At 54.6% G+C, this 26835-nt stretch overlaps 9 protein-coding genes across 9 annotated transcripts; 6 read left to right on the plus strand and 3 right to left on the minus strand.

The window, feature by feature from the left end:
* The first annotated feature begins 164 nt into the window (after window positions 1–164).
* On the plus strand, window positions 165–2178 carry C8Q71DRAFT_467168 (uncharacterized protein). Its single transcript, XM_047918730.1, has 3 exons — window positions 165–549; window positions 601–1327; window positions 1377–2178. Exons 2-3 carry the CDS (start codon window positions 630–632, stop codon window positions 2107–2109), a joined length of 1431 nt encoding a protein of 476 aa, XP_047781542.1. The 5' UTR covers window positions 165–549; window positions 601–629; the 3' UTR covers window positions 2110–2178.
* A 474-nt stretch (window positions 2179–2652) lies between these two features.
* Window positions 2653–4474, plus strand: C8Q71DRAFT_467217 (CMGC/CDK/CDK7 protein kinase). The gene is made up of 8 exons (XM_047918731.1): window positions 2653–2879; window positions 2927–2976; window positions 3035–3168; window positions 3219–3398; window positions 3454–3572; window positions 3622–3808; window positions 3865–4014; window positions 4070–4474. Exons 1-8 carry the CDS (start codon window positions 2836–2838, stop codon window positions 4328–4330), a joined length of 1125 nt encoding a protein of 374 aa, XP_047781543.1. The 5' UTR covers window positions 2653–2835; the 3' UTR covers window positions 4331–4474.
* A 144-nt stretch (window positions 4475–4618) lies between these two features.
* On the minus strand, window positions 4619–7346 carry C8Q71DRAFT_855201 (uncharacterized protein; the record flags this gene model as incomplete). Its single annotated transcript, XM_047927156.1, has 5 exons — window positions 4619–5800; window positions 5850–6661; window positions 6711–6987; window positions 7040–7189; window positions 7251–7346. 5 exons carry the CDS (start codon window positions 7344–7346, stop codon window positions 4619–4621), a joined length of 2517 nt encoding a protein of 838 aa, XP_047781544.1.
* Window positions 7347–7508: 162 nt separating this feature from the next.
* Window positions 7509–8517, plus strand: C8Q71DRAFT_744697 (NADH-ubiquinone oxidoreductase complex I, 21 kDa subunit-domain-containing protein). The gene is made up of 5 exons (XM_047922957.1): window positions 7509–7711; window positions 7767–7868; window positions 7922–8086; window positions 8137–8149; window positions 8209–8517. The coding sequence occupies exons 1-5, from the start codon at window positions 7567–7569 to the stop codon at window positions 8282–8284; spliced, it is 501 nt and encodes a 166-aa protein (XP_047781545.1). The 5' UTR covers window positions 7509–7566; the 3' UTR covers window positions 8285–8517.
* A 135-nt stretch (window positions 8518–8652) lies between these two features.
* On the plus strand, window positions 8653–10319 carry C8Q71DRAFT_744701 (NAD(P)-binding protein). Its single transcript, XM_047922958.1, has 5 exons — window positions 8653–9245; window positions 9300–9392; window positions 9444–9714; window positions 9774–9979; window positions 10044–10319. Exons 1-5 carry the CDS (start codon window positions 9034–9036, stop codon window positions 10159–10161), a joined length of 900 nt encoding a protein of 299 aa, XP_047781546.1. The 5' UTR covers window positions 8653–9033; the 3' UTR covers window positions 10162–10319.
* Window positions 10320–10570: 251 nt separating this feature from the next.
* On the minus strand, window positions 10571–13147 carry C8Q71DRAFT_744705 (ATP synthase F1 alpha subunit). Its single transcript, XM_047922959.1, has 10 exons — window positions 12994–13147; window positions 12881–12938; window positions 12686–12772; window positions 12582–12629; window positions 11876–12520; window positions 11587–11819; window positions 11407–11522; window positions 11207–11352; window positions 11085–11155; window positions 10571–11013 (listed from the first exon to the last, which is right to left on the minus strand). Exons 1-10 carry the CDS (start codon window positions 13048–13050, stop codon window positions 10840–10842), a joined length of 1635 nt encoding a protein of 544 aa, XP_047781547.1. The 5' UTR covers window positions 13051–13147; the 3' UTR covers window positions 10571–10839.
* A 65-nt stretch (window positions 13148–13212) lies between these two features.
* On the plus strand, window positions 13213–13781 carry C8Q71DRAFT_744706 (ribosomal protein L21-like protein). The gene is made up of 2 exons (XM_047922960.1): window positions 13213–13258; window positions 13311–13781. The coding sequence occupies exons 1-2, from the start codon at window positions 13240–13242 to the stop codon at window positions 13745–13747; spliced, it is 456 nt and encodes a 151-aa protein (XP_047781548.1). The 5' UTR covers window positions 13213–13239; the 3' UTR covers window positions 13748–13781.
* Window positions 13782–16967, minus strand: C8Q71DRAFT_744711 (uncharacterized protein). Its single transcript, XM_047922961.1, has 13 exons — window positions 16900–16967; window positions 16772–16850; window positions 16699–16718; window positions 16587–16649; window positions 16430–16530; window positions 15995–16382; window positions 15709–15942; window positions 15361–15642; window positions 14882–15301; window positions 14689–14826; window positions 14543–14638; window positions 13961–14491; window positions 13782–13906 (listed from the first exon to the last, which is right to left on the minus strand). The coding sequence occupies exons 1-13, from the start codon at window positions 16909–16911 to the stop codon at window positions 13808–13810; spliced, it is 2463 nt and encodes an 820-aa protein (XP_047781549.1). The 5' UTR covers window positions 16912–16967; the 3' UTR covers window positions 13782–13807.
* A 2707-nt stretch (window positions 16968–19674) lies between these two features.
* C8Q71DRAFT_744736 (metal resistance protein YCF1) lies at window positions 19675–25956 on the plus strand. Its single transcript, XM_047922962.1, has 28 exons — window positions 19675–19942; window positions 20029–20576; window positions 20626–20872; window positions 20925–21122; window positions 21175–21365; window positions 21420–21519; window positions 21577–21610; window positions 21669–21787; window positions 21839–22197; window positions 22247–22326; window positions 22387–22460; window positions 22523–22584; window positions 22638–22696; window positions 22756–22933; window positions 22986–23514; window positions 23566–23624; window positions 23674–23806; window positions 23857–23903; window positions 23955–24137; window positions 24190–24352; window positions 24408–24623; window positions 24686–24739; window positions 24797–24887; window positions 24947–25191; window positions 25241–25265; window positions 25319–25409; window positions 25467–25524; window positions 25584–25956. The coding sequence occupies exons 1-28, from the start codon at window positions 19727–19729 to the stop codon at window positions 25668–25670; spliced, it is 4446 nt and encodes a 1481-aa protein (XP_047781550.1). The 5' UTR covers window positions 19675–19726; the 3' UTR covers window positions 25671–25956.
* The last annotated feature ends 879 nt before the right edge of the window (window positions 25957–26835 follow it).

A 26835-nucleotide genomic window follows, 5' to 3' on the forward strand; every position in this document is an offset into this window, starting at 1 on the left:
CACCCAGCCACCAAGCACTTTGTCCAGCAGAGGTCCAGCATGATCATGGCTGTTGGTAAGTGCTTTCCCTGGCGGGCATATATGGGCCTCAATCATTACAGAAGCCGATGTTCATCATATAAGCCTCTGACTGGCTGCAGCCAGTGGCCCAGTGCTACTCCTGGAGGCATCCATCCTCAGAATACAGGTTGTAAGTATTTGCTATATATCAAGCAATGCACTCTCACCGTAGGGCATTGAAGAGAAATCTGTCAGGAAAAAGTGCAGACCGGTGTGTACCCAGCACAAAGCACTGACTGTGCTCCATTGCCACGGGTGACCCGCGGCCATGGATCGCAGACTTACTTTGTCTGCACGCACTGCCTGTCCGCGAGCGAAGGTAAGAAAGCGACGAGATCGCTGGCATATTTTGCGGCTGCGGCGGTCGTCGACGTTGAGCAGACGAACGATCATGTGATCGCTGGATTTAGGTAGTCGAGCTGGCAATCGCGACGCGACGCGTACATTGCGTCTCCTTTGTTGACTTGCTGTTCCATATTTCAGCTCATTGTAAGTCCTCTTTAAAATTCCTCTACCCATACAATTTACTCACCGGTACAGGGCACAAACGTGTCGCATGAACTTTGGACATGGTGCGCACGCGACGCGCAATAACGACCGGCGAGGCGTCGCATCGACCTACGCGGAGAGCCATCGCGTTCGCCAACAAGTCCAATACCAAACCTTCACGAGCCAAACCTAACCCGAGGCCCAAATTTGCGGTCATTGACGAACAGCGTTTCCCCGTCTCGCCCGTACTTGACACGTTGTTCTACTTCATGGCGGAGCGGCACCGAATCTTCTTACGCCGCACTTCTGGCGAGGAACGCCCGTGGACAGACGACGAAATCCTGCAAAAATACCCGTTCACGAATGTCTTCCGCGTTTACGATCGTACGACTCAGTACGTCCTGCGACACGTAGTAAACCAAGGCAGCCAGGACCTCCACGAGTCGTGCTTCCGCGTCATTCTCTTCCGCATGTTCAACAAAATCGAGACATGGAAGCACCTCAAGCAACAGATCGGAGAGCTGACGTGGGCAGACTTCGATGTCCACACGTACGAAAAGGTCCTCGGCGCGGTGAGCGGTCCGCTGTATGGCCCCGCTTACATTTGTCCGGCGCCGAACAATATCGGTGGCAAATTCAATTACGCCCGCCATCTGCGCCTGGTCCAATTACTCATGGAAGAAAACCTGCCGAAGCAGCTCAAACGGTTCCGATATCTTAAGGATGCTCATGGGTGGCTGCTTCTTTTCCCGAGTATGGGCGATTTTACGGCGTTACAGTATGTCGCGCCTCGTGTATACGTCTGTATTGAACTAACGTACCTTCAGGCTCATATTAGACCTGAACATGCTTCCGCACTTCAAATGGAGTGAGGATGAATGGGTCGCTCTGGGCCCGGGCTCCAAAGCCTGCCTCCATAAGATATTTGGACCAAGCGTGAGCTCGCATGAGCTCAGTGCTCTGGAGTGGCTGCATACGACTCAGGACGAGCATTTTTCGCGCTTGGGCATCCCCCTCGACCGCAGACCGCGGCTTTGCCAGTCGCGTCGCCCCGGTGTGACCATGGTCGACCTAGAACATTCGCTGTGCGAATGCGAGAAGTACTCTCGGGCGCTGCACCCGGAAATCAAGGGCAAGCGGACTCAGGTCGCGAAACACCTGTTCGTCCCGAAGCCAACGCGTCCAACGGCTGACCTGCCTGTCAATTGGCTCAAGCGCCCGCCTCCGGTTATCAAGCTCACTCGCCCTCCTCCCGTCCGTGAGCATGATTCCGCGGTCAAGTGGGAAATATGTCGGATCGTCGCAGAGCGAACCCGGGCCGCACCTGCCGCGCATGTTCCGCACTATGTCCTTCGATGGACAGGCTATGGGCCCGATGACGATACTTGTCAGCCCGAGAAGGACTTGGTCGGAGAAGCGAAAGAGGTGCTCAACGCCTGGAGGTCGATGAAGGAGAGGATTTGGAAGAGGATTGGTGAGTTTCAGAAGCTGTCGAGCGCACAGCTCAAGGATAGGAGGTCGCAAGTCGCTTGGGTTCCTAACGGACAATATGTATGGTAAATCTTGTGCGGATAACCGGATGCTTTAGTTTCGTGCTTTGCTTTAACAGTACTATTGGTAACTACTAGTACTATTGCTCCCTTGCTTTGTTACGTCGCGCTGCTGTCGTGCTTGTATATACTATAAGTAACCCGTTGATCATACTATCTCTAGCTCTGTTGCATTTGTTATCATGTATATTATCTCGCTGAAAGTGCTATGGATATGATTCATATTCTGATGACGTGAACTCTGTCCACGCTGCCGTGACGGTTCGAACGTTGTAAGTAACACGGTGGCATAGATAGTTATCCCTTTGAAGATGGATCTCTCTCCTTGGAAAAAAATTGATTCGGACGAATGCTGCGAGGGAGTATCACTGTTGTTCGAAGTATGGCATATTTGTAGGCCGGCGAGTCGACTCTGAGCTGCAGTCACGGTACAACCGGCCAGGTGCAAGCATGTAACGCAAAAGTAACGCGAGGTAACGCGTCGTAGGATCACGGGCACGTGATTATGGATGGGTACGGAGAATCTGAGATTCTATGTAGACCGTGGCCTGTGGCTGAGCGAGACTCTCATTCAAGTGCAGCCCTCTTTCTCGGGTCTTGCAGCACACACAATCCCGTCACCACTTACTCACAGCTTGTTACAGGCGGAAATTAGCCGAGAACAGTGTCTTGGTTGCAGGAGGAGACATTACACGTTGAAACTTGTACATAACTGCCACCGTGACGCCGCCGCAAGATGGATGCCGTCGAGAGAGCCAACGCCGATAGACAGAAGCGATGGTAGAACTGTCAACTACAAACGTGTCTCATTACTGATGATTTGAAAGGGCGAAAGACCAGAAGATTGGAGAAGGTACATACGCCGTGGTGTACCGAGGTAAGTCTCGCTCTCGACACAAGTTGGATGCAAGGATCATTGTGAAATGCGTGTTTAGGTCGTGAAATAGCGACTGGGAGGAAGGTCGCTATCAAAAAGATCAAAGTAGGCCAGTTCAAAGATGGACTTGATATGTCAGCCATCCGGGAGGTCAAGTACCTTCGCGAGCTCAAGCACCAAAACGTCATCGAGGCAGGTTGTCTGCCACTCACATACATAGTGATCTAACTCAGAGTACACAGCTTCTCGACGTCTTCTCGTCAAAGAAGAATCTCAATCTTGTTCTCGAATTCTTGGAAACCGACCTCGAACTAGTCATCCGAGATCGTTCACTGGTCTTTCTTCCTGCCGACATTAAGAGCTGGATGGCCATGACATTTCGCGGCTTGGAGTTCTGCCACAGGAACTTCATACTTCATCGGGTAAGTCTCTGAGCACTCATGCCCTCTTGGACTTGACACCAATCATTCTGCGCAGGATTTGAAGCCCAACAACTTGCTTATCGCTGCAAATGGGCAACTCAAGCTAGCCGATTTTGGTCTTGCACGGGAGTTCTCAGACCCCGGCTACAAAATGACATGTCAAGTAATCACAAGGTAGACATCCTGACGTTCAACTAAGTGCGACCCATCTCACTCTTCCCAGGTGGTATCGGCCACCAGAACTGCTATTCGGCTGTCGATACTACAGTACTGCTGTAGACATCTGGTCCGTTGGTTGCATCTTCGCTGAACTCATGCTCCGAACGCCATACCTCCCCGGCGAGTCCGACATGGATCAGCTGAGGACCACCTTCCGTGCACTGGGAACGCCTACAGAAGAAGATTGGCCGGTAAGCCCAGTCTCCTATCCTGGACAGGCGCATACTTACACGTCTGCGTCGAAAAGGGCCACACAAAACTGCCTGATTACGTTCCCGTAGGGCAATTCCCGAAGACTCCGTTACGAGAGCTGTTCAGCGCTGCAACACCCGAGTGTCTGAACCTCCTTACCAGATGTCTCACCTATGAGCCACGTAGGCGGATCAGCGCCAAAGAGGTGAAAGGGACTGCCTATCATCCTCGCGGAGTCCGTACTAACACCTCCATCGAAGGGACTATACCACCCCTATTTCTCAACACATCCATATCCCACACACCCATCCAAGCTTCCTAAACCTGCCGCCAAGATGGGTTCGAGTCTGCCTTTGGAGGAGTTGGACGGCAATACGGAGCCAATCGGTAATGGGCCTGGTGTCAAGGCCAACCCGCCGAATAAGCTCAAACGCAAGCTCTCGTCCGACGATGTCAACGGCAGCAGTCGTTCGATTGCACGGAGACTCGACTTCACACAACATCGGCCAACGGCGCAATAAGCGATGACACACGGTCAATGGGTGATGGCCAAAAGGGACATGGCACGTCCCAACACTCTCGATGTTCACGTCACGCTAGGGTAGACGTACGGACAAGTAATATGTACGAGTAAACACGGACTGCAGTGTACGCTATGGGTAAGGACCATGTTATGTAAACCGTTCTTCGCGAATAACAGACAACAGTACAGCAATGGGAGATCGGACGGTATTCGGTATTCGGAACTTCAGAGCGCAGGTCATACGAGCAAGATAGCATAAGATGCGGAATACTGAGACATAGGCAGACTACCGCGGGCGTGGCGCCTCGCACACACTGCATTTCTCCTCCACATCGGGGCCGTTCGAGCACAAGCACATAGAACACGTCCACGAGCCTTCCTTCGCTTTGGGTTTCACCAACTTCGCAGCGTCCCAGTTAAACCCGACAGGCTGCGCCTTAGGTGCGCTCGGGTGTGGTGCCTCGCAGATAGCGCACTTCTCCGTCGCTTTGGCGTCGTTAGTGCACATGCACGCCGAGCACGTCCACGAACCCTCTGCCTTCGGCGCTGGCTTGGCCATGCCTGCCGCTTCCCAGTTGAAGCCCTGGCTAGAGGATGAGCCTCCGGTAGATTTGCCGACGTCTCCAGCCCGAGAACCGGCAGATGTACTCGGTCCCGCGCCAGGGGATGACAGGGCGGTCTTAAGGTCAAACACAGGGAGTTCAGCGGGTCGCATTGCCCTCACCCTGTCCTTCGCCGATCGTGACACGTCGAGGGGCGTAGAGGGTATCGTGAAGCTATATGTTGGAAGATCGTTCGCACTCTTCGCAAGTGCGATCGCTTTGGCGTCCCGAGGAGGCGTATGAGCCTTCTTCTGCGCAATAGGCTTCGCGGCAGGTACCAACGACGGTAACGACGGCTTCGGAGCAGATGGCACGGGAGCAGGCTTTGCATTGTCCTCCGGCGCTTCCTCATCGTCCATTGACACCTGATGGCGGAGCCCAGACGGTCTGGCAGGCTTAAACTTGTCGTGCGGTCGGTCTTGGCTTGAACCAGAACCAGCACGAACGCGCGTAGACGATGGCGCAGTGACAAGGGATGCACTCCGAGCGGCCGATTTGCTGCTCTCGTCTGGTTCGATAACCTCGGACGGCAGCGTGTAAACCTGAGATCCGGAAGGCTCGTCTTCGTCGAGGACCTCCACGATCTCCACTGGTGGGGGTCGGCGTCGGCTGAGGCCATTCGTAGGAGGAGCGGGCGTTTTCGTCGTCTTTTGCTTCTTCTGTGGCGAACCTTCCTCCTCCTCGTCAACTCCCTCATAGACGACGGACACCTTCGCGCTGAAGCCATTAGTTTTCGTTCCCGCTGCAGCTTCAATGCGCGTTGTTCTGCGTGACGTGGGGGGTTCGGCGGCACCAGCACTTGAGCTTGTAGCTTCACCAGTAGCGATGGGCCTAATATCCGGCACAGGACGTGCCCGCTTGCTTCCCTATGAAGACGTTAATACTTATTTGTGTGATATAGGGCGGTGTACCCACGGTTGGCATGGTCGCCTCAATGGTCTCCACTGGTGTGAGAGCAGGTTCAGCAGCGGTCAGTGCCGCAGCCGCAGCCGCAGGCTTCGGCGCAGGCTTCGCTGCGTCAGCTCCTCGAGGCTTCTTCGGTGGCGGTTTCTTCGCAGGCGGTCGTGGTAGCATACTGGCAGCCTGATATGGATTTTGAATGTCTGGGTTGGTTTTCGGAGAAATATCCTTGATCAACTGGGAAAGATACGCAGCAGACGATGTCTGCTTGCTAGTGGAAGGTGGCGATGATTGTGACGGCGGAGAGTCCGGCTGGCCCCATGCTTGACGCAATGGTGAGGGGTTGACAGGTGCGGTCGCCTTCGCAGGTCTGCGAACAGGCGTAGTCGGAGATGCGCGGTTGACCTTCGGCAATCCATTGGCGGTCGAATCACCTCTGGTGCCGGTACTTGAGGGTCCTGCGACAGGCGATGTAGCGCCATTCCTCGCATACGAACTGCTCGCAGTGACGCTTGAAACGGGTCGCGGCGCAAAAAGGTCGGGGTCCGCGCCAATTCGTCGACGTTTACCGTCTGCAGGGGGCTTCTCTGGCGTAATACGAATAGGTGGCGTCGTACGCTGGGGTGGCCCGAATCCTGGCGACTGATACCGATTCCGAGGACGGGCACTGCCGCCACCTCGCATAAGATATGGGCCATTGGGATTCTTGGTCAACATCTTCCGATTGCCATTGCTCGCGCTGCCAGGTGTGAATGTAGCCTGTGCAGGCTCCGGACTTAGAGGCGACGTAGAGAACCTGAAAGGTTCTAACTTGTCTTCGGGCTCCGCTGTGAGAACATGAGCAAGATCCAACACTATATAGAGAAGCAAGCTCACCTTCGACTCGCCCCGCGAGTAATGCCAACACACCAGCGTACTCGATTCGCGTCAGAGGCTGATCGCCCTTGCTCCTCAAGAACTCTTCCACAGCCTTGTTGTTTGACCCTTGCGAGATTAGATGGTCGAGCAGAGATGACGGGTTCGTTGTGTCTGTCGTTGCTTGGCTGCCTGAGGGAAGTTGAGGTTGTGCAGCGGTAGGTGCTGAGGGTGCGTTGCTGGCCGGTCGTTGCTCATCACCGGAAGACGAGGAGGCATAAGTTCTTTGGTCAAGCATCTGTGTGCCAAATACTGAGCTGAGAGATGTATGATTTCGGGGAACGGCGTACCTCACGTCCCCGTATACTTAGTGCGCGGGCCGCTGTCGATTGTACTGGTTCATTTGCCTCTTCTTCCTCTTCCTCCTCTTCTCCATCCCTCGAGGGAGACAACGCGCGTAATGGATTGAGGAAACTGAAGACATCGGTCCAACCCCAAGACTGAACACGCGACAGGGTCAACAAGAATGAACTCTCCGAACAGCAGCACCGCGTGGCGTACCGATTTCTTGGGTGCCGGACGGCTATAGGGCAACGCGGCGTGTTTGCGCGCGGCACGTCGACTTGCGCTGGGATTCGAGCGTGCTACGCCGCTCATAATGTTAGAGCCAGGGGATACAGAGGGGTGCTCGGTGAAGGGAGGAGAGCAAGAGCAATTGTGGGCACAACGCGCGCATGCGGAGGCCACAAACAAGGGCCCAAGCCTGCCCTGAAGTCACGCGCGCCCCCGCGTGCCGGGCGCTGTCGGCCACAGCGACCAACAACTCCTGCTCGCCGCCGCCTGGGTTCAGCTCATTGCGTGGTCGTCGTTGCCCAACATGCCTGAGAAGGTCGTCGAGACTCCCTACCCTCTTGTTGATGCGGACCCGCATGCGTCCCGAGTGATTCGCTATATGCGCCCCTCGGATTATGGCGTCTGGGCTGCCGCCACTGGTGCATTCCCTGCTGCGTTGTACTTCTGGGGTGCGTGGGCCTGGCTCTCATTAGAAACGGAAATATACCGATGACGATACTGTAGAAGTCGCCGACCCCACAAAGTTCAAGCTTCGGACTCACCTTAGGCTCGGTGGCTTCCTCGGGTTCATCGGAGGCTTCCTGCTGGCGTACCAAAGGTCCAGTTGTGAGTTGCGCTCATGCTCTGATCCAGCTGTTTTTCACTTGCAAACTCCTCAGTCCGGTTCTGGGGTTGGTCGGAGAACAAGCGTGAGGAAGAGATGGATTTCAAGGAGCTGAGCGCCCGTGCTCAGCAAGGTCTTCCGCTCTACGGCGAGTCTCCCCAACCAGAATGGATTCAGGCTTCCGCACACAGGAACTCCGTTTTCTCCCAGCTGAAATTTTGTAAGTACAGCACAGCCCGTACGATATATCATGCTGATTCTGTCACGTAGCTGCCTTCCCGATGTAAGAGTGTCTCTCTGGCTTTGTGAGGTTCCACTGACTTTTCTGTTACTCGCATTCAGGGTCAACCTTGTGCACCATCAGCACCATGGCACAGATCCCGCAAAGTACCAGCAGAAGACGGACGAGTCGTCGTAGAGCCAGTACGCCTTGTATCAACTGCCATTCTCTTAGGACGTGCTGCACAAACCATCTTATCCGGCGATCGCGAAAGCGTCTTCACTGTGTTTTTCGTGAAGGCTTTCCTTGTGTGGTCTACACCATGCTCTTCCCTTGCCCGTATTCTCACATCACTGGTCAGATGGGACGTGCCAACCCCAATAGGTGATAATCTGTTCGAAAGCCCAATAAACTATCCCTCGACTACTTGATCTCTTTGACCCCTGAGCTTGAGCTTGAGAGCATCGCATACCTCTTCCCGTGTTCTAGGTCTCCGCCGGCTGGTGGCAAAGCTCATACATAACACAGGGTATGTGTTCAACGTTCCAAGTTCTTCAGGTGATACTTGTTCGTGCCTTGCCTACATGTGTCCGCAATGCCCTCAGCAGGACCCGCATCTCAGCGTATGCATATGGCTAGTGTACAGGGACTTGCCACGAGCGGCGGTGGTCGTTCGCATACGTACGCGTCACTCGAGTCTCGCAACTGTCAGTCACTACCGCGCGCGAGAATGCAGCCGCGCTCCGTCCAAGCTCCGTCGGACTCTCCGTGCGTGCATCGTTCCCGCACACAATCTTTGTACAAGGCGACCGTTATCACCGGACCCGATTATGTAGGAACATCTCACGGACGTTCCTTCCATCGGTTCTTTTTAAAGGACTACTGACAGTAAGTAGCGACGGGGCTCGTTACTAGCAGTCGGTGTCCTTCCACGACCTACTATCACGATGTCCAATCCTCTGCTACTCGAGAACATGTTCCGCCTCAACGGCCGGATAGCCCTCGTCACGGGCGGTGGTACAGGCATTGGCTGGATGATTGCGGAAGGTCTCGCGGTGAATGGCGCTAAGGTATATATCACTGGACGTCGCAAGGTCGTGCTGGAGAATGCAGCCAAGAAGTTCGCGGAACAGAACAAGGGCAAAGGATCAGTTGTACCGTGAGTAGTCTGATCTATGCAAACCAGTACGCGAACTCATACTGGCGGAAACAGTCTGGTGATGGATGTGACAGATAAAGAGAGCATACTTGCTGGTCAGAAAGTTGTCCAAGCGAATGAAGGAGCGCTCCATATTCTCGTAAACAAGTGAGTCTGTCATTCCGAGATGCACAACCGCCCTGCTCACAATCAGTTCAGTGCAGGCATCAGCGGACCTCTCACACCCTGGTTCAACGACACCTCCGCCCCACAGCACAAAGATGCAGACACTTTGGGACAAGCACTTTTTGACAGCGCGTCTTACAGCGACTGGTCGTACGTCTTCGGAGTGAACACGTTCTCCGTGCACTTCATGACGACGGCGTTCCTCGGATTGTTGGCCAAAGGGAGTGACGATGAGAAGCTGTACACATCCTGCATCATCAACCTCACTAGCCTAAGCGGGAACATCAAACTCGCGCAGAACCAGGTAGACCCACCTTTCTTGGCCGAAGTGGTACGGATACTGTGCTCATTGAGTGTTAACAGTTCGCGTACAACGCAACCAAAGCAGCCGCCACACACCTCACCAAGATGTTCGCGACTGAGCTCGCACTAAAGAAGATACCTGTGCGCGTGAATAGCGTCGCACCCGGTGTGTATGAAAGCGAAATGACCTACCCGCACATTCCTCCCGAAGAGGTGGACAAGATCGGGAAGCCCGTAGTACCCATCCCTGCGCATAGAGCCGGAAGGTACGTCCTTGATCGTGCATTTCAGGAACTTGAGGACCTGAGGGTTAACACTGCTATGAAACAGGCCAGAGGAGTTAGCCGGGACGGTCATCTACCTCGTCTCCCCGGCAGGATGCTACACAAACGGACAGGAGATCATCGTCGATGGAGGATACACCGCCGTGAATCCAGCAGTGCGGTGATATCTGTCATTTACAAGGCGTCCCATTGTATGAACGAAATGGTGGAACGGACACACACATAGCATCGTTTGAAGTTTTGGGCTCTAGCCCAATGTAGCCCACTGTAACGGATTGGTAAGTATGAAGGCCTGAGCATTCAGGTACAGGTCAAAAGACAACGCCGACAGAAATGCGCAACTGTGGGTCAGTTTCACTGCAGACTCCACTGCAGACTCTAAGGGATAGATAATATGAAGCCGATGCACCGAGTACAAACTTGAAGACATATTCGAGTCATATACATATAGTCTGCCACCTTCTGGCAACCTTTCGAGGTCAGGTTCGTCCGCCTATGCCTTGGGGGGATAAGTATAGAAAAGCTTTTCCGAGAGCGCTCTTCTACGATGCGTATACGTCGCGTTCATGAGGCTTTCAACCGCTAACTTATGCTTCAACCACTGGTGTTGAACCACATGTACATCCCATCGGTGGAAAAACAATCTCCGACTTGGTTGTGGTAGGACCGTGGTTTGAATTTGGATTAGCGTGCACGGACGAAACCGCCTCGAAGGCGGGTCTGTGTTGCAGAATTAGACGAATGTAGCACCGCCCTATCTTATTGCGACACTGAAAGAAGCAGGAACGGATAAGACAAAACTAAAATTTTGTTACTGGTCAGCGCGTTGTACTACTGGTCCTCTACGATGTGAACGACACAACGTGGTCCTCGACGACCTTCTTGATCTTCGCCTCAAGGTCGGGCGTGATCTGGCCGGTGGCGATCTCCTTGAGGAGCGCACCCTGTGCTGAGGTAAGGTGCTGACGGAACTCAGCCTCCCACTTGGTGATCTTGTCGACGGGGACGGCGTCAAGCTGAAAAGGGGGAGGGGGAGGGAACGTCAGCTGCAGTTATGATACGCAAAGTCAATTAAACGAGGACGTACCAGACCGTTGACACCAGCGTAAATGATGGGGACCTGAATCTCCATCGACATTGGCTGGTACTGGCCTTGCTCTGCAGACAACGTCAGACACTACCCTACAAAGCACCTCGGAGAAGACTCACTGAGCAGCTCAGTCAGACGAGCACCACGCGAGAGCAGGAAGCGAGTCGACGCATCGAGATCAGAACCGAACTGGGCGAAGGCCGCGACTTCACGGTATTGCGCAAGGTACAGCTTGAGCGAACCGGCGAACTTCTTCATGATCTTGCTACACAAATTTGTTAGTCATTGTAACGCGCTATGTAAGAAGTTGATGGCGTACGTCTGTGCAGCGGAACCGACACGGGACACGGAGAGACCGACGTTGATGGCGGGGCGGACACCACGGAAGAAGAGCTCAGCCTCCAAGAAGATCTGGCCGTCGGTGATAGAAATGACCTGTAGGCATACGAGTTAGTACTTTAGAGGCGTTAATGCGGAGACGTTAGCGACGAAGACGCACGTTCGTGGGAATGTATGCGGACACATCACCACCCTGGGTCTCAATGATGGGCAGAGCAGTGAGGGATCCACCACCGAACTTCTCGTTCATCTTGGCCGCACGCTCGAGGAGACGAGAGTGCAGGTAGAAGACATCACCGGGGTAAGCCTCACGACCGGGGGGACGACGCAGCAGCAGCGACATCTGACGGTACGCGACGGCCTGCTTGGACAAGTCGTCGTAGATGATCAGAGCTGGGAGGCATCGTCAGCCTTCAGTGTGGCATGGCCAATGAGACACAAATACGCACCGTGCTTGCCGTTGTCACGGAACCATTCACCCATAGCACAACCCGAGAAGGGAGCGAGGTACTGCAGAGGAGCAGCCTCCGAGGCGGTGGCAGCAACGATGATAGTGTACTTCATCGCGTCATTCTCCTCAAGGGTCTGGACGAGCTGGGCGACGGTGGAACGCTTCTGGCCGATAGCAACGTAGACACAGTAGAGCTTCTTCTCCTCGTCCTGGCCATCGTTCCACCGCTTCTGGTTGAGGATAGTGTCGATGGCGACGGCTGTCTTACCAGTCTGACGGTCACCGATGATCAGTTCACGCTGGCCACGACCGATAGGAACCATGGCGTCGATCGGCTTGATACCAGTCATCATGGGCTGGTTGACCGAGCGACGCGGCAGGATGCCGGGGGCCTTGAGCGAGGCACGGCTACGGGTCGACGTGTTGATGGGACCCTTGCCGTCGATGGGGTTACCGAGAGCGTCAACGACGCGGCCAAGGAGCTCGGGGCCGACGGGGACATCGACAATCTGGCCGGTACGCTTCACGGTGTCGCCCTCCTTGATGTCACGGTCATTACCGAAGATGGACACACCGACGTTGTCGGCTTCCAAGTTCAGACACATGCCGCGGACGCCGGAGCTGAACTCCACCATCTCCTCAGCTGTAGACCGCGATGCGCTGTTGAATGCGATGTACGAGACAGTATATGCACGGAAACATACCCTGGACGTTTTTCAGACCCCATACACGTGCAATACCGTCACCGACGCCTAAGGTAGTACGGGGTAAGGACCGCGCTACTTTGCAGAGCGCGTTGGATACGTACTCAGCACGCGACCGGTCTCCTCGACGTTTGCGCCCACAGAAGAGCCAGCTATGCGGGACTCGAGAATTGAAGACACCTCAGATGCAGCTACGCGTGACGTGTCACACCGGACAGCACGAAATCGTCATAGCACAGACGCGAATGAAGACAGGTAAATAAGACACGTCGGCCACGTCCAGAATACTGAGCACATACCAGCCTTCGCCGTTGCATACGAGCGAGAAACAGCAGCGGGAGCGACGCGGCCAGCGCTCTGAATTTTGCGTGAGATCATGCGGACCGCGAAAGACAGCGAACACGCTACGCACCCGGGGAGCGGCCAGCGCAGCTGCGCGCATAGTATTCCTGAGGGCGACTCTGTGCATGGGGGCAGAAGGAAGGTGGAAGTCGAGGACGAGGAGTCGTTCGTTGACGTTAGTCGCTAGGGTGTTTTCGGGACTCGGGAGAGTCGCCTTACATGGCCGCATTTCGAGCTCCGCCCCAATCTCCGTTTTCCCAGGCCCGCCCGGCTTACCCGACCGCCGTACCCGTCCCCGCCGCTGTGTCTGCCGGCGATGGCGTCCCTTCTCAGAGGTGAGTCCTCCGTGTCTGTCGTCCTGCACGGCGCTGACCACGACCCGAGCAGCGGCGGTGCCCCTGCGCACCCTCGCGACCCGTGCGCTGCACACCGAGGCAGCGCATACACCAGCCACGACACCACACGCGCTCTCCCTCATCCGCTCGCAACCCTCGCAGTACGTCGTCGCCTCCGTTGCCGGCAGAAAATACCTGCTCGCACCCCGCGACCTCCTCACGGTGCCCCGCCTCAAGGACGTGCAGGTTGGCGACGTCCTGGCGCTCTCGCAAATCCACGAGGTCGGTTCGCGCGAGTTCACTATGCGCGGCAGTCCCACGATCCCGCCAGAAAAGGTCAATGTCGAGGCGACCGTCGTGGAGCACACCAAGGGCAGGATGGAGGTCATCTTCAAGAAGAAGAGGAGAAAAGGCTACCAAAAGACCATTAAGCACAAGCAGACATACACGCGTCTCAGAATCGGGTCCATTGATATCATAGACCAGTAGGATAGCTAATTGACAGCCATTTTTCTACAACGATAGGGTGTGCAGAGCTATAGCCTTAGCCTATATCTCGCCCTCCTCCGGAGTCTCCGCACGTGCAGGAGGCTCTTGTCTTGGTGCTTCCTGTGGAAGGCCCTCCGGAGGCACACTGTACCTCGGTCGCTGCAGATTACATTGCATCAGTACTGAACTTCCGACTGACCGCGAGGAACATACCTTCTCTGCTCGCTCTTCGTACGGCCTGTCCTCATACATAGACCGGTCGCGCTTCTCGCGAGGGTCCTCTCGGTAGGTCGACGCGCTCCTCTCCCGGTCCTCTTTGAACGGCGGGGCCTCTGGTGGAGGGGGATAGGCAGGATGGTCTTCGCCTCTCGACCCGCGACGATCCCGACGTCTATCGTCACGCTCATACTCGCGATGATGCTTCGAAGGCTTATACGCATAGTCCTTCTCCCTCTCCTTCTCGCGCTCTTTTTCGCGGCCATAGTACGCCTTGTCACGCTCGCGTCCGTGCTCTCGGGTCGAACGGTGGCTGTGAGCATCGTGGTCGTCATGTCCACGGTGCGAACGTGAGCTGCGAGTGTCCTTTTCGTCCCGGTCCTTGTCGCGGTGGTCGCGATCACGCTCTCGGTCACGATCGCGATCCCTCTCGTCGCGCGAGTCTTTGATTGCTTCTTTACGCCTGCGGCTTGTCGTCGAGCCACCATCCTCAGACGCTTCCCGTTCACGTTGCTCGCGAAGGCGCTCCTGTTACACACATGAGCGTATATCTATAACAGAGCAATGAATCATGCCCACCTTCTGGCGCTTGACGAACTTCGAGTAGGCTGCTTTCTTGCCATCTTCGTCCTCGAGCGCTTTGAACTCCGGCAAATCTTGGATGAGCGGGACAACCTGAATCTGGGCTTCAGCATTATTCCACAGACATACATGACGTCACTTGCCTCTTCGTATGAAAGACTGATGTCCAGAGGCTCCGGGAGCTTCTTGAGCGCATACCGCAGGTCCTCCTGCAAGTGACGCTGCCGTCTCTCAGCGCGTCGCCTTTCGTCCGCTTGCTGCTTGACTGCTTGGTCGTGTAACTACACAAAGGCTGGTGAATCGACTAGTCGACAGTGCACGTAGATTCAGACTTACCGTGTGATAAATATCGTCGAGCTCCTCTTCGGTGAGCTTTCCGACGACCTCATCATTGTCTCTTCTGACGATAGCAACGAACTCCTCCAAGGTCGTCTCGGGAGCGACCTTATACGGCTTCACACCACCACTCTCCTTGCCATCCCGTGCGTCGGCCATCTGGACATCACCATCGGCGCTCGTATACTCTTCCTCCAGCCGCTTATTGTATCGTTTGATCGCGCCCTCGGCAAGAGCAATCTTTGCATCGAGCTGCTGGTCGAGGTCGTCGACTGCATCCCAGAAGAGCTCGAGCGGGTTGGACCCGGGGTTGCCGAGTATGTCCAGGTAGCGGACGTCGTTGGCGAGAGCGGGGTAGATCTCCTTCCACTTCGTACGGGCCTTCATTTGACCGGACTTTACAAGACTCCGAAGCAGGGTCTGCGTACATGTCGTGAATCGTCAACTCAATCAGTTGTCAAGAATATGTTGTAACATACCCGGAATCCCTCGCGGGCCTTACGCTCCTTGCGCGTCTTTTCAACCTGTGCGCGCCGCATCTGCTCCTCGAACTCTCGCTCACGAACTCGGCTGTAGTCCTCGAAGGCGAGTAGGATGTCGAGCGTTGGCAGCGTCTGCAGCTCTGCGTCACCCTTCCACTCGTCGGACTCGAGCACGAGCTGGTGGGCCTGACGCCAACGGGTGGTTACATCGACGTCGAGGCGCTTGAACAGAGCCATGATCTTGGCGACGCTACGAGCGCGTGCCGCACGCGTCTCTTGCTGTGGTTGCGACAAAGATGAGTTGCCCGACGAACCGTTGAACGAGCATTACGATATGACACGCACCACCTCGCGCTGCTTCAGTTCAGCTACGTACTCCTCAAAGATGAGCCTCCGCTCAGCCTCAATCTTCGCTTGCTGCCAGATAGGGTGCTGTGCGAATAGCTTATCCGCATTGGCGAAGGTGCTGTAATGGAAGACGTTTGGGTTGCCTTTGAGCATGTTTCTGACGGCGGGACGTAGCTTCGACAGTCGAGCGTCACGCTCCTCCTGTTCCTTTGCTCGGAGATTATCCGTGTACTGAAGGCAGCAGATGAATGGATGATATCAACGCCACGAGCTGGGCACATACCTTTTGCCATGCAGCCTTCTTCTCCGCCAACGTATTCAACGCTTTGTACAGAGGGTCAGTGATGATAGCACGCATCGTCTGGTCCCACGTCCAATTCGCATCCACGCCAGCCTTGCGCAGCAGATGCATGAATGCTTTCTCTCCCTCCTCCACCGTTGTGAACCCATTGTGTGGTATCACAGGGTCGTCCGGTAGATTAGGCCGTGGAGGCAAGATACTAGCAGACTGAAATGGCAGTGTGCCACTGTGTGCAACGACAGCAAGCTCGGGATTTCCGTTTTCCTGAGAACCGGGGGCGGATAAGGATGGATCAGCGCCTCCCATAGCAGCAGGTGCACCTTGCATTGAAGTCCCAGAGGGGGTGAAAGCTGGAGTACCGCGGTTCGTTCTGCATGGATCGTGAGCGGATGCAATGGAGTATGAGGGGGGACATACACTAGAGCGTTGGCTGGTTGTGCGTTCCCGTCCTTCTCTACCTTCTCGAGGAGAAGAAGCAGCTCGTCGGGCATGTCCCATTTGGACTCCTTCGTGTCAGTCTGCAATATTGATGTTCAGTGAATATATGCGTCACAGAATATGACATGGGACATACATTGTAGTAATACTTCCTGCCACCCGAGAAATACTCCTTCCATTTCGTCTGATTCAAGGCTCGCTGAAGAGTGTCAATCCCAGTAATAACTTCACAGGAAATAACAAATCACCTCGAACGGAGTCTTCAGGTCTGCAGGCTGGGGTGAGCATGCGTTGTCAAGACGCGTAACCTCTGTGACGCACCATCTGGCTTCTCCCAGACACTTTCCCTCGTTCCAGTATTGAACCAATATGTTCTCCCTTCCGGATTACGGTGTTCGGTCTACACAACGTCAGAATTCCACGGACGCTGGAAAGCCACGGATACATACCCAGACGTTCATACTGCCCTGCGATAACGCACCACAAAGTGCGAGCGAGCGATGGAGGAGGACCGGGAAGACGTCTTTAGGGCGATGGGCCGAAGCTGCCGCACACTGCAGGCAGCGTGAGAAACAGTTGCCTATCTCGGCTGCTGTACGTAGAGCAACGAACCGTGACAGTGGCTGGACAGTGGCTCAGAATCATTCAACTTCAAGTTCGTACGCGCGTTGCTTGCGAATGTCCCACTTCTCATATACTGTTTGAATCGAACATATGCTTGACACCACGAACTGCATGATTGTCCCAAACATTCACGCGCACATCCAGTGTTCTGCATTGTCGAAGGTTGGTTTGTGAGCCGATAGATAAACCGACGATGATGTCCGAGTCTCGTCTTCGCCATGTTGTCCGCAAAGGACAGCGACAGCGACGTGGGCAACATGGCGTTCTGCAGCAAACAGACTCTCGCTCAAGGTAAGCCAAATTACAAGGCTGTGTGTGGAACATATAGTAACACCGTACCTCTTCTTTCCCGTAAGGGAGTAGCTTTCATTACCATCCATGCATATGTTAGTGTCCCTTCAGGACTAGAGTGCACGTACATCTAACATATCAAGGCAGGAAGATTGGCAAACGCAGATGGACCAAACTCAGCTGCCAGGGAATCGTACGCAGAACAGATGAATCCAGTATAACTTTGGGTCGGTCGAGCGAACAACTCGAAGTTTACGTCTCTCTCGTGTCTGCCCGACTAAGTTGCACCGTTTCTAGGTGAGATAGGTTCCATCACCCCAATCCCCGACTATGACAAGACCTATGGTCCTTGATGCTATCCCGGTCCGGTGGTTGATCGCGGTCGATGCGGCTACTAGGCCGCGGGTTCGCTGTCAAATTTTCAAATTCTCATCGCCCGCGTCGCATGAGGTAAGTACTACAGTGTACGTCCCCTGTCAAGATGCCCTCGAGAGCTCCTCGAGGTGTTCGTTCAGGAAGCAGTCAACACGCAAGTCATGATAGAGTCGACGGTGTCGTCCGTGTATGCCTCACAGGACCGAGCCACCAGCCTACAACGCATGTGGAGTCTGGACCTGATGCAACATACTCATTTAACTCTTCACGCTAGACATAACAGCCTTATTCTGCTCAGGAGAGCTAACGGGTACCTCGTGAGCGCCATTGCCCTACGCCGCCTCGTCGAACATGGTTACCGAGTCCGCGGGACAGTGCAATCGCTTGCGCGCGGAGACTTCGTCAAGAAGACCTTGCCATAAAGTGGTACGAGGACGCATTGGAGATCGCGGCGACACCCGGCATTACTGTGGATGGTGTGTTGGCTCTGTCTTGAAAGGTCGGTACTGCATGCACTGGCCCGGAAACCTATGGGAGTTAAGCGAAGTTTGTTCAAAGGGGTTGTGGTTCTTGTCCACAATGCGTTTCCGATGAAGACAATAGACCCCAGGGATCCTGACGAACATGCGAGCTACGTATCCCGCCGGATATATTGTTGTACAGAACTGACTTTTGCTCGTCCCAGTTTGTGCCGGTGTCATGAATACATCGAGTTGCACAATGAAGCGGTCTTCTGTGCGGCATATCCGCTTAGTTGGCTCGGCAGTCTCAGTGGTTATGACCAGGAAGAATGCCAAGAGGGATATCTCCACCGGCGACGACTGGAACATCGTCTCAGAGGAGCTAGCATACCGCTTGACCCGTCTGATCCCACGCGGAGCTTCCACATATGGATGGGCAGCAAGATTCGGACGGAGAAGGGAGTTCACTGGCATTGCATTGAAGACATTATGATTCAAGGTCGGCTCGAGCTTTAGATTCATGTGGTTATCGCGCGCTACTGACGAGGTTGCACACTGTAGCCGCACTAAACCTTCACATTTACACCTGTATATGGCCCGGTCCATAACGCAAGGTCTGGTCCGCCCGACTTGGATGTCGGACAAGGGCAACTCGGTGGGATCATTGTTGAGATACCACGCCTGGAAACTGCGGTACCAAGGTCAATCGTGAGCACCCGTCCATCTCCTCAAAGCCGTGATAACACTGCATCTTTGTAGTGCCATACGTGCATGTATACTTGATGTATACGACCACGCAGATCCATGTTTGCATCGCAGGTGTGCGGGCTCGCGGCCAGCGAGTGCAGCTCGATGTTCTCATCATTACCTATGTACGTAGCTCGAGATCACTGAGGCCATTCTGATATCATGACAAGTCGAAGCTTGAACGTTTGCCTCTCAAACTGTTCTGCATAGGTGGTGACCCTCGAGATGGTGTTGATCTTGAAATGTGAGTGGACACATGTCAATGTTGAGTGAGAACATACTCCAAACCGAGCTCCTGGAATGACCAACGTGGTTGTTTGAACCTAAATATCCCGAGAGTCATGTAACATGTATGTTGCTGACTGACTTGAGCAGTACTTGGCCCCGCCCCCACGGTTCGCGCGGCTGTCTCGGCAATGATGTGGGCCTCAGCAATTTTCGTCGTTTCAACTTTGCAAAGCCGTAACGGTACTGTGCCCACCACAAGCTTGCCAGGACTAGTCGACTCAATGATTCAGCGGACGATAGTGTTGGGCAGAACTTGCCAAGCCATCACGTCGGACAAGCAATATCTGTAGTCGACTGTAAGACCGAATTCGACTGGAGTTGTTGAAGTTTGAGATAGAAACATTGCTCGATCCGGGGACCCCGCGTACGTAATGTGCCTCCGAGCCGGGTCGGCAGCTGGCGGCAGGCAAGGGTTTATAAACTGGGCGCGTCGGTGTCGCCATTCGTTGCGTGCTCAACGTGCTCGACGTCGTCCTCGCTGCCTGTGCCAATGGACTCGCCGGCGCGCTGCAGCAACCCGGAAGGTTGGGGCCCGGTCTCGACCGCTCGCCCGTTCGATCTCACAGTGTGCTTCGAGGAAGGCATCCTCCTCTCCACCCTCCTCGTCCTCATCGCCATCGCGGGCGCGTTCCGGTGCTGGGCTCTACGCGGTTGGGAAGTGCTGCCGAGATGTCGCAAAAGTCTGTGGGTGCTGAGGGCCAAGCTCGTACGTCGTCGTTGATCCGCTCCTCGGGGCCGACGAATCAATAGACTTTTGACTTCATGATGGTGGCACAATCTGTCGTTTTGTAGATCTTCCTCGTTCTCGCGTGTGCAGCTAGCTGCGCAAATCTCATTTTAGTGGTTGTCACCCATCGGCCGGTCGCCGTCGTACAAAGCTATGTTCTCGACGTCCTCGCGTTGCTGGTCGCACCCTTCCTCACCTACCTCAACCACCACCGGACACGCTCTTCCTCCACGCTCCTGCTTCTCTTCTGGCCCCTTTACACCATCTGTGTACTGGTGTGGACTAGAACGGTAGCCGTCACAGAGCTGCATGCCTTTTTACCTGTCCTCTCCTTGAAATGCGCCGCTGCAGCCCTCGGACTCGCCGCGTTCGCATTGGAGAACCTCGGCGTAGAGTTCTCTCCCGAGGACAAGCCAGCTCTCCCGGAGAAGGGTCATATACAGAGCCCGCTGCTCACGGCAAATGTATTCAGCGTGTGGACGTTCTCATGGATGTCCGGTCTCATGAAGAAAGGCGCGAAGGCCTACATTACCGAGGACGACCTCCCGTCGCTTGTGCCCAAGGACGAGGCCGCAAATCTCGGTAGGAAGCTGCACGATGCCCTCCAAAAACAGTGAGTTAGCTGTGCATCCTCAGTACGCTCTTTCTTGACAACCGTGTAGTAAGGGCCTGTGGACGTCACTCTTTGTCGCCTATGGAGGATCTTATGCCTTCGCCGCGCTCCTCAAAGTCATCCAGGACTGCCTCGTGTTCATGCAGCCGCAGCTCCTCCGCCTGCTCCTCGCATACATCTCGGATTACCAGAGTGCGCGCGCCTCCGGTCGTGAGCGCCCCAGCGAGCTCGAGGGCTTTGCCATTGCCGTGTTCATGTTCTGTGCGTCCGTCGTGCAGACGATCATTCTGCACCAGGTGGGTTCTCATATCTATTGGTAAACGTGTGTCATTGTTGACGTGTCTGTAGTACTTCCAACGGTGCTTCGAGACGGGCATGCGTGTGCGCGCTGGGCTCGTGAGCGCCATTTACCAGAAGGCACTCGTACTCTCGAACGACGGGCGAGGACGCGCCTCGGGGGACATCGTCAACCTTATGTCCGTCGACGCCACGCGGCTGCAGGACCTGTGCACGTACGGTCTCATCTCAATCTCCGGGCCCTTTCAGGTGGGTTACTTTCCGTACGTGTGTCGGGCCGCGTCTCATGGTATGATGGCAGATCGCGCTGGCGTTCATATCGCTCTACAACATCCTCGGATGGGCAGGGTTCGTCGGCGTCGCGATCATGGTCGTGTCCGTCCCGCTGAACACGCTCATCGCGCGGCTGCTCAAAAAGCTGCAGGAGCAGCAGATGAAGAACCGGGACAAGCGCACGAGGTTAATGAGCGAGTTGCTGGCGAATATCAGGAGGTGTGTTCAACAATTTTCGGCACTCATATTGAGAGGGAGCTCATCGGAACATAGTATCAAGCTGTACGCATGGGAGAACGCGTTTATCCGGTGGATCATGCAGGTGAGGAATGAGCAGGAGCTGAGGATGCTCAGGAAGATTGGCGTCGTCACAGTGCGTGGCCTGCATACAGCGTTGATGACTACGAGTTGACGAGACGCGTCTTTGTAGTCACTCAACACGTCCCTCTGGGGTGGTATCCCATGTGAGTACTCCCGACTTTGCGCATAGGAGTGCCGATTCTGAACATCAGCGTCCTGTAGTGCTTGTTGCCTTCAGCTCCTTTGCTGTCGCTTCGGCGACGTCGGACACACCGTTGACATCCGACAGGATCTTCCCCTCAATCTCGCTGTTCATGCTCCTCAGTTTCCCACTAGCTATGGTGAGTACTGCGGATCGCGGCGATTGCTCGTGTAGTTAACACCCGCAATAGTTTAGTCAAGTCACCTCCAATATCATCGAAGCCCTCGTCTCCGTTCGGCGTCTCTCCGACTTCCTCGGCGCCGACGAGCTGCAGTCCGACGCGCGTGAACTCATCACGAACTCAAACCTTCAGCTCGGTGATGAAGTATTGGCAATCGAAAACGGCGAGTTCTACTGGAACAAGGACGCGCCACAGCCGACACTCGAAGATATCAATTTCGCCGTGGCCAAGGGCGAGTTGGTGGGTGTGCTCGGGCGCGTCGGAGCGGGCAAGACGAGCTTGCTGTCGGCCATCATTGGGGAGACGATACGCACTGAGGGTGAGGTCAGGTTGTCGGGGTGTGTGTCGTACGCGCCGCAGAATCCATGGTGAGAAGATTCCGCGTCCGTAGATTCAATATCTGACATACGTGTGTAGGATCATGAGCGCGACTATCCGTGATAACATTTTGTTCTCGCATGTATACGACCCCGAGTTTTACGAATTGGTGCTAGATGGTGAGTCTCATCCCTAAGATCAACGAACGTCTCTGACAGTTGTCTGATGGCGGCTTCCAGCGTGCGCGCTCAGACAGGATCTCGCTTTGCTGCCGAACGGTGACTTGACAGAAGTGGGAGAGAAGGGCATAACGGTGCGTCGCGTGCAATGCATGTGTCGCGAGAAACACTTAACCCTAGTTCGTGGTCTGCACAGTTGAGTGGTGGTCAGCGCGCACGCGTCGCGCTTGCGCGTGCTGTCTACGCTAGAGCTGATCTGTGAGTCATTACCTGCTTTATTCAACGGTACCCCAGCTGAATAAATTATGCAGAGTCATCCTTGATGATGTCCTCGCCGCAGTAGATGCTCATGTTGCGCGTCATGTCTTTGGTATGTGCCGTGTAGTGCTGCGAGTGGCTACTTGCTGATCACAGCTCTCATTCTTTCAGATAACGTCATTGGTCCTAATGGTCTCCTTGCAACGAAAGCTAGAATTGTCGTCACGAACAGTATTCACTTCCTCAAGCAATTTGACAAGATAGCGTATATACGCAGAGGCATAATTTTCGAAACGGGCACCTATCAGGATCTAGTCAACAACTCAGAGAGTCAATTGTATAAACTCATGTCAGTCAGAGCGCGCTTGTCACAATGCGGGATGTTCATATTTCTACCACAGAAAAGGTCACGGTACCCTGACAACATCGGGGATGTCGACGCCCTTCTTGGGAGACGCTGCGACGCCGTCTTCGGAAGGCGAAACTGCTGTGGAATCCTTGCGAGACCTCACGGAAGAGAAGCTTCAGACCGTTGACTGCAAGCTCGAACGCCGGAAGAGCTACGGCAGGGCCGCTCTCGTAGACAACCTGCCGACTCGTACGGTTTCGGATGGCATGACCAAAGAGCACAGCGAACAGGGTCGCGTCAAAACCGATGTGTATCTCCAATACATCAAGGCAGCCTCAAAGACCGGCTTCACGTTCTTTGTGGTCTGCATGGTACTCCAGCAGGTCACGTCAGTGTTGGGAAACAACACGTTGCGGGCGTGGGGCGAACACAACCTGAACGCCGGCTCAAACAGGGATGCATTTTGGTATCTGCTGGTGTACGGGCTGTACTCCTTGACGTCGACTTTGCTCGGGACGGCTGCAGCTATCCTGCTTTGGGTGTTATGCTCAGTGCGCAGCTCTAGGCTCTTGCATGACTCTGTATGTATCTACACACTCTTGGTAATGTGTCTGTGGCTGACACGAGTTTAGATGCTGAACGCTGTTATGCGCGCCCCATTGAGCTTCTTCGAGCTCACTCCCACTGGACGGTCAGTTTCAATGACTTCCCAGTATCTACTGTGACTGAGCCCATCATAGAATTCTCAATTTGTTCTCGCGAGACACATACGTCGTGGACCAGATCATTGCCAGAGTCACACAGAACACCGTCCGGACCGCCTGCGTAACTGGAATCATCGTTCTCGTCATTGGGACGAGCTTCCCGCTCTTCGTAAGTTCATTCACTCTGCCGCGACATAGCACTGAAATCCTGCTATATAGCTGATTGCTGTTCCACCATTGACCTGGTTCTATATTCGAGTGATGATGCAAGTCTTCTTTTTGTCTACTAATGACGCCTTACTCACCTCAACCTTTAGCTACTATCTTTCGACTTCGCGAGAGCTCAAGCGGCTCGATGCTGTCTCGCGCTCGCCAATATTTGCGTGGTTCTCAGAGTCGCTCAACGGTCTTTCGACTATCCGAGCCTTCGGGCAGCAAAATGTGTTCGTCCAGAATAACGAGCGGCGGTTAGATCGTAATCAAATCTGCTACTTGCCCAGGTTCGTTGATGTTCCGGTCGTGATTTTGAGAAGCGTTGCTCAAGTGTCACAGTATCTCTGTCAATCGCTGGCTCGCAGTACGCCTCGAGTTCGTCGGGGCAACGATTATCTTCATAGCAGCGATATTGGCGCTCGTGGCTCTCGTGACGAGCGGCGTTGATGCTGGTCTCGTCGGCTTCGTGTTGTCGTACGCTTTGAACACGACGGGCTCTCTGGTACGTTATCTTAACCTATATGAACCTCCGTGCAGTTATAGATATTTCTTCACAGAATTGGCTTGTGCGTTCAACGAGCGAAGTTGAGACCAACATCGTCAGCGTAGAGCGAATTCTCCATTACATTGGCTTGGAGCCGGAGGCGCCGGCGGAAATCCCTAATGCGGTGCCGGAGAACTGGCCAACCAAGGGTGAGATCGTGTTCAAAGACTACTGTGCCAGGTACCGGCCAGAGCTCGATCTGGCGTTGAAGAAAATTTCGATTACAATCGTGAGTCTTCTGTGTGTATGATATGTATGTGTACCTCTCAGCTGATGAAACGCGATATACAGAACCACCGGGAGAAGATCGGTATTTGTGGTAGGACTGGATCCGGAAAGTCTACTGTAAGTTCGCAATGCTTGCCCATCACATACTGGTTTTGCTGAGGATTGATGGTGAAGCTGCTGCTCTCGCTCTTCCGCATCATTGAGCCTGCTTCCGGCACGATATTCATTGATGGCGTTGACATCGCCAAAGTCGGCCTCCACGATCGTACGTGCCGTCCTAGCATTCATTCAGTCGCCTTGCTTGACGAGTCATTCTGTACACAGTCCGATCGTCCATCTCAATCGTGCCACAGAGTCCGGACCTATTCGAGGGCACAATCCGCCAGAACATCGATCCTACGGGCGCGCACCAGGACGCGGATATCTGGGTCGCCCTCGAGCAAGTGAGCCTTAAGGCATTCGTGGAGTCGTTCCCAGAGGGGCTCGACGCACCCGTGAGAGAAGGAGGATCGTCGATGTCAGCAGGGCAGAGGCAGCTACTCTGTTTCGCTCGTGCACTCCTACGGAAGGTATGTGCGGCTTGCGTTTGCTTGCGCCATGTGCTAAGTCTCGTTACAGTCAAAGATCCTGGTTTTGGACGAAGGTGAGTAAAAGCGCACTGTGTTGTCTAGGTGACACTAAAAATGCACTATCCAGCAACCTCCGCGGTGGACTTGGACACTGACCAAGCCATTCAAGACATCATCAGAGGGCCTCTGTTCGGGGACGTGACTATGCTCACCATTGCGTGCGTATTTGGCGATCACACGGGACCAACCTCACTGACGCCTCCTATTGAATGCAGGCATAGGATCAACACGATTATGGAATCGGACCGCGTACTCATCCTCAGTGCCGGCGAGGTAAGCATCCTGACGGCGAGACTGAAAGCTTAAGCACTTGGCTGATTGCGGGGATACAGGTCACCGAGTTCGATTCACCGAAGAACCTCCTGAATAACAAGCAATCCGCGTTCTATTCTCTGGCGGCAGAGGCCGGGCTGGCATAATACCCACGACTTGCGCCCTCGACAGTGTGTTTATGCTCCACCTCGAGCAGTCGCAAGCCCTACTATGTCGTGCATGACTGCGGGATTGGAAACGCTGTGGAGAGGACTCGAGTACTCCCGCGCACCGCTTCTAGGTCAAATGCTGCCTGCGACCCAGTATCGAAGTACAGGTAGAAGAATAGAAGTTGATAGGGTAGTGAATGTGTAATCAGGTTGGTCCTGAGCCCGGGTGGCATTCACCGTCCTGCATATTTTCACCTTTACTCCTCAAATGAGGACCTCCGTCGAGCCTCGAAGATGTGCGCCTCAGCATTCCAAGTATGTGTTATCTTCATCCTGGAATACGAACACTCACTTGAATGGCCGGACCCTTGCTCTGCAAACAAAAGCACTGCCGCACTAACCTTGAAGATATCACCCATAGATGGCGGTTCTGCCAGCAACGCGCGGATGCCATGGTCAATGCCGGGTTTGAGATTGCGCTATACGACACTCTAAATCGGCTGCCAAAATGCATGTTGGCAGCGCAGACGCAAGTCTCAAATATACTGTAACTGACGGCAGGAACGGCAGGTCGTGATCGTCATAATAGTGGATCCCACCCGCATTCGCCGAGAATGGACCGGGGCCCCGCATCCTGCCCGCGTTTGCTCGGCGGCAAGACAATCTGTTCCGACATTCCTCCTGGATTCTTGAGGGTAAGCCCTCCTTCTGCCGTCAACAGAGCGGCCCGGTCAACCAGCACACCAAGCCTGAAGCCACCGATATACGTCCGGCCTCTTCTGCCATGGCTATGCGGGGTCAATGGAGAGCGTGGGGAGACGCAGGTAAGTGCCAGTTACCGCTTAGGTAGAGATCTAGCGTATGCTGCTCAAGAATTACACTCGAGGCATAGGGTCAGTCGTATACGGCTACTCAACGTCGTCGGAGTGTGCGCAGTACGTCACCGACGGCGTTAAGCAGGGAGGGTCATATGGAATCTCGTCCCCGGAGGCACGGCTGTTGTTTGGTAGCTCGCATGCCATGCGTAGCATCCACCATCACCTGCTCGACTTTACGCGGACCGCGGACGTGTATCTCGTCTGGATTTACGCTCATCCCACAATGCCGTCTGCCGTCCGAGCTCACCAGTTTCCCGCCTACCCTGCTTCCTGATGAACCACCC

Source organism: Rhodofomes roseus (genome assembly GCF_022264815.1).
Source record: "Rhodofomes roseus strain CIRM-BRFM 1785 chromosome Unknown C8Q71scaffold_5, whole genome shotgun sequence".
NCBI lineage: Eukaryota > Fungi > Basidiomycota > Agaricomycetes > Polyporales > Fomitopsidaceae > Rhodofomes > Rhodofomes roseus.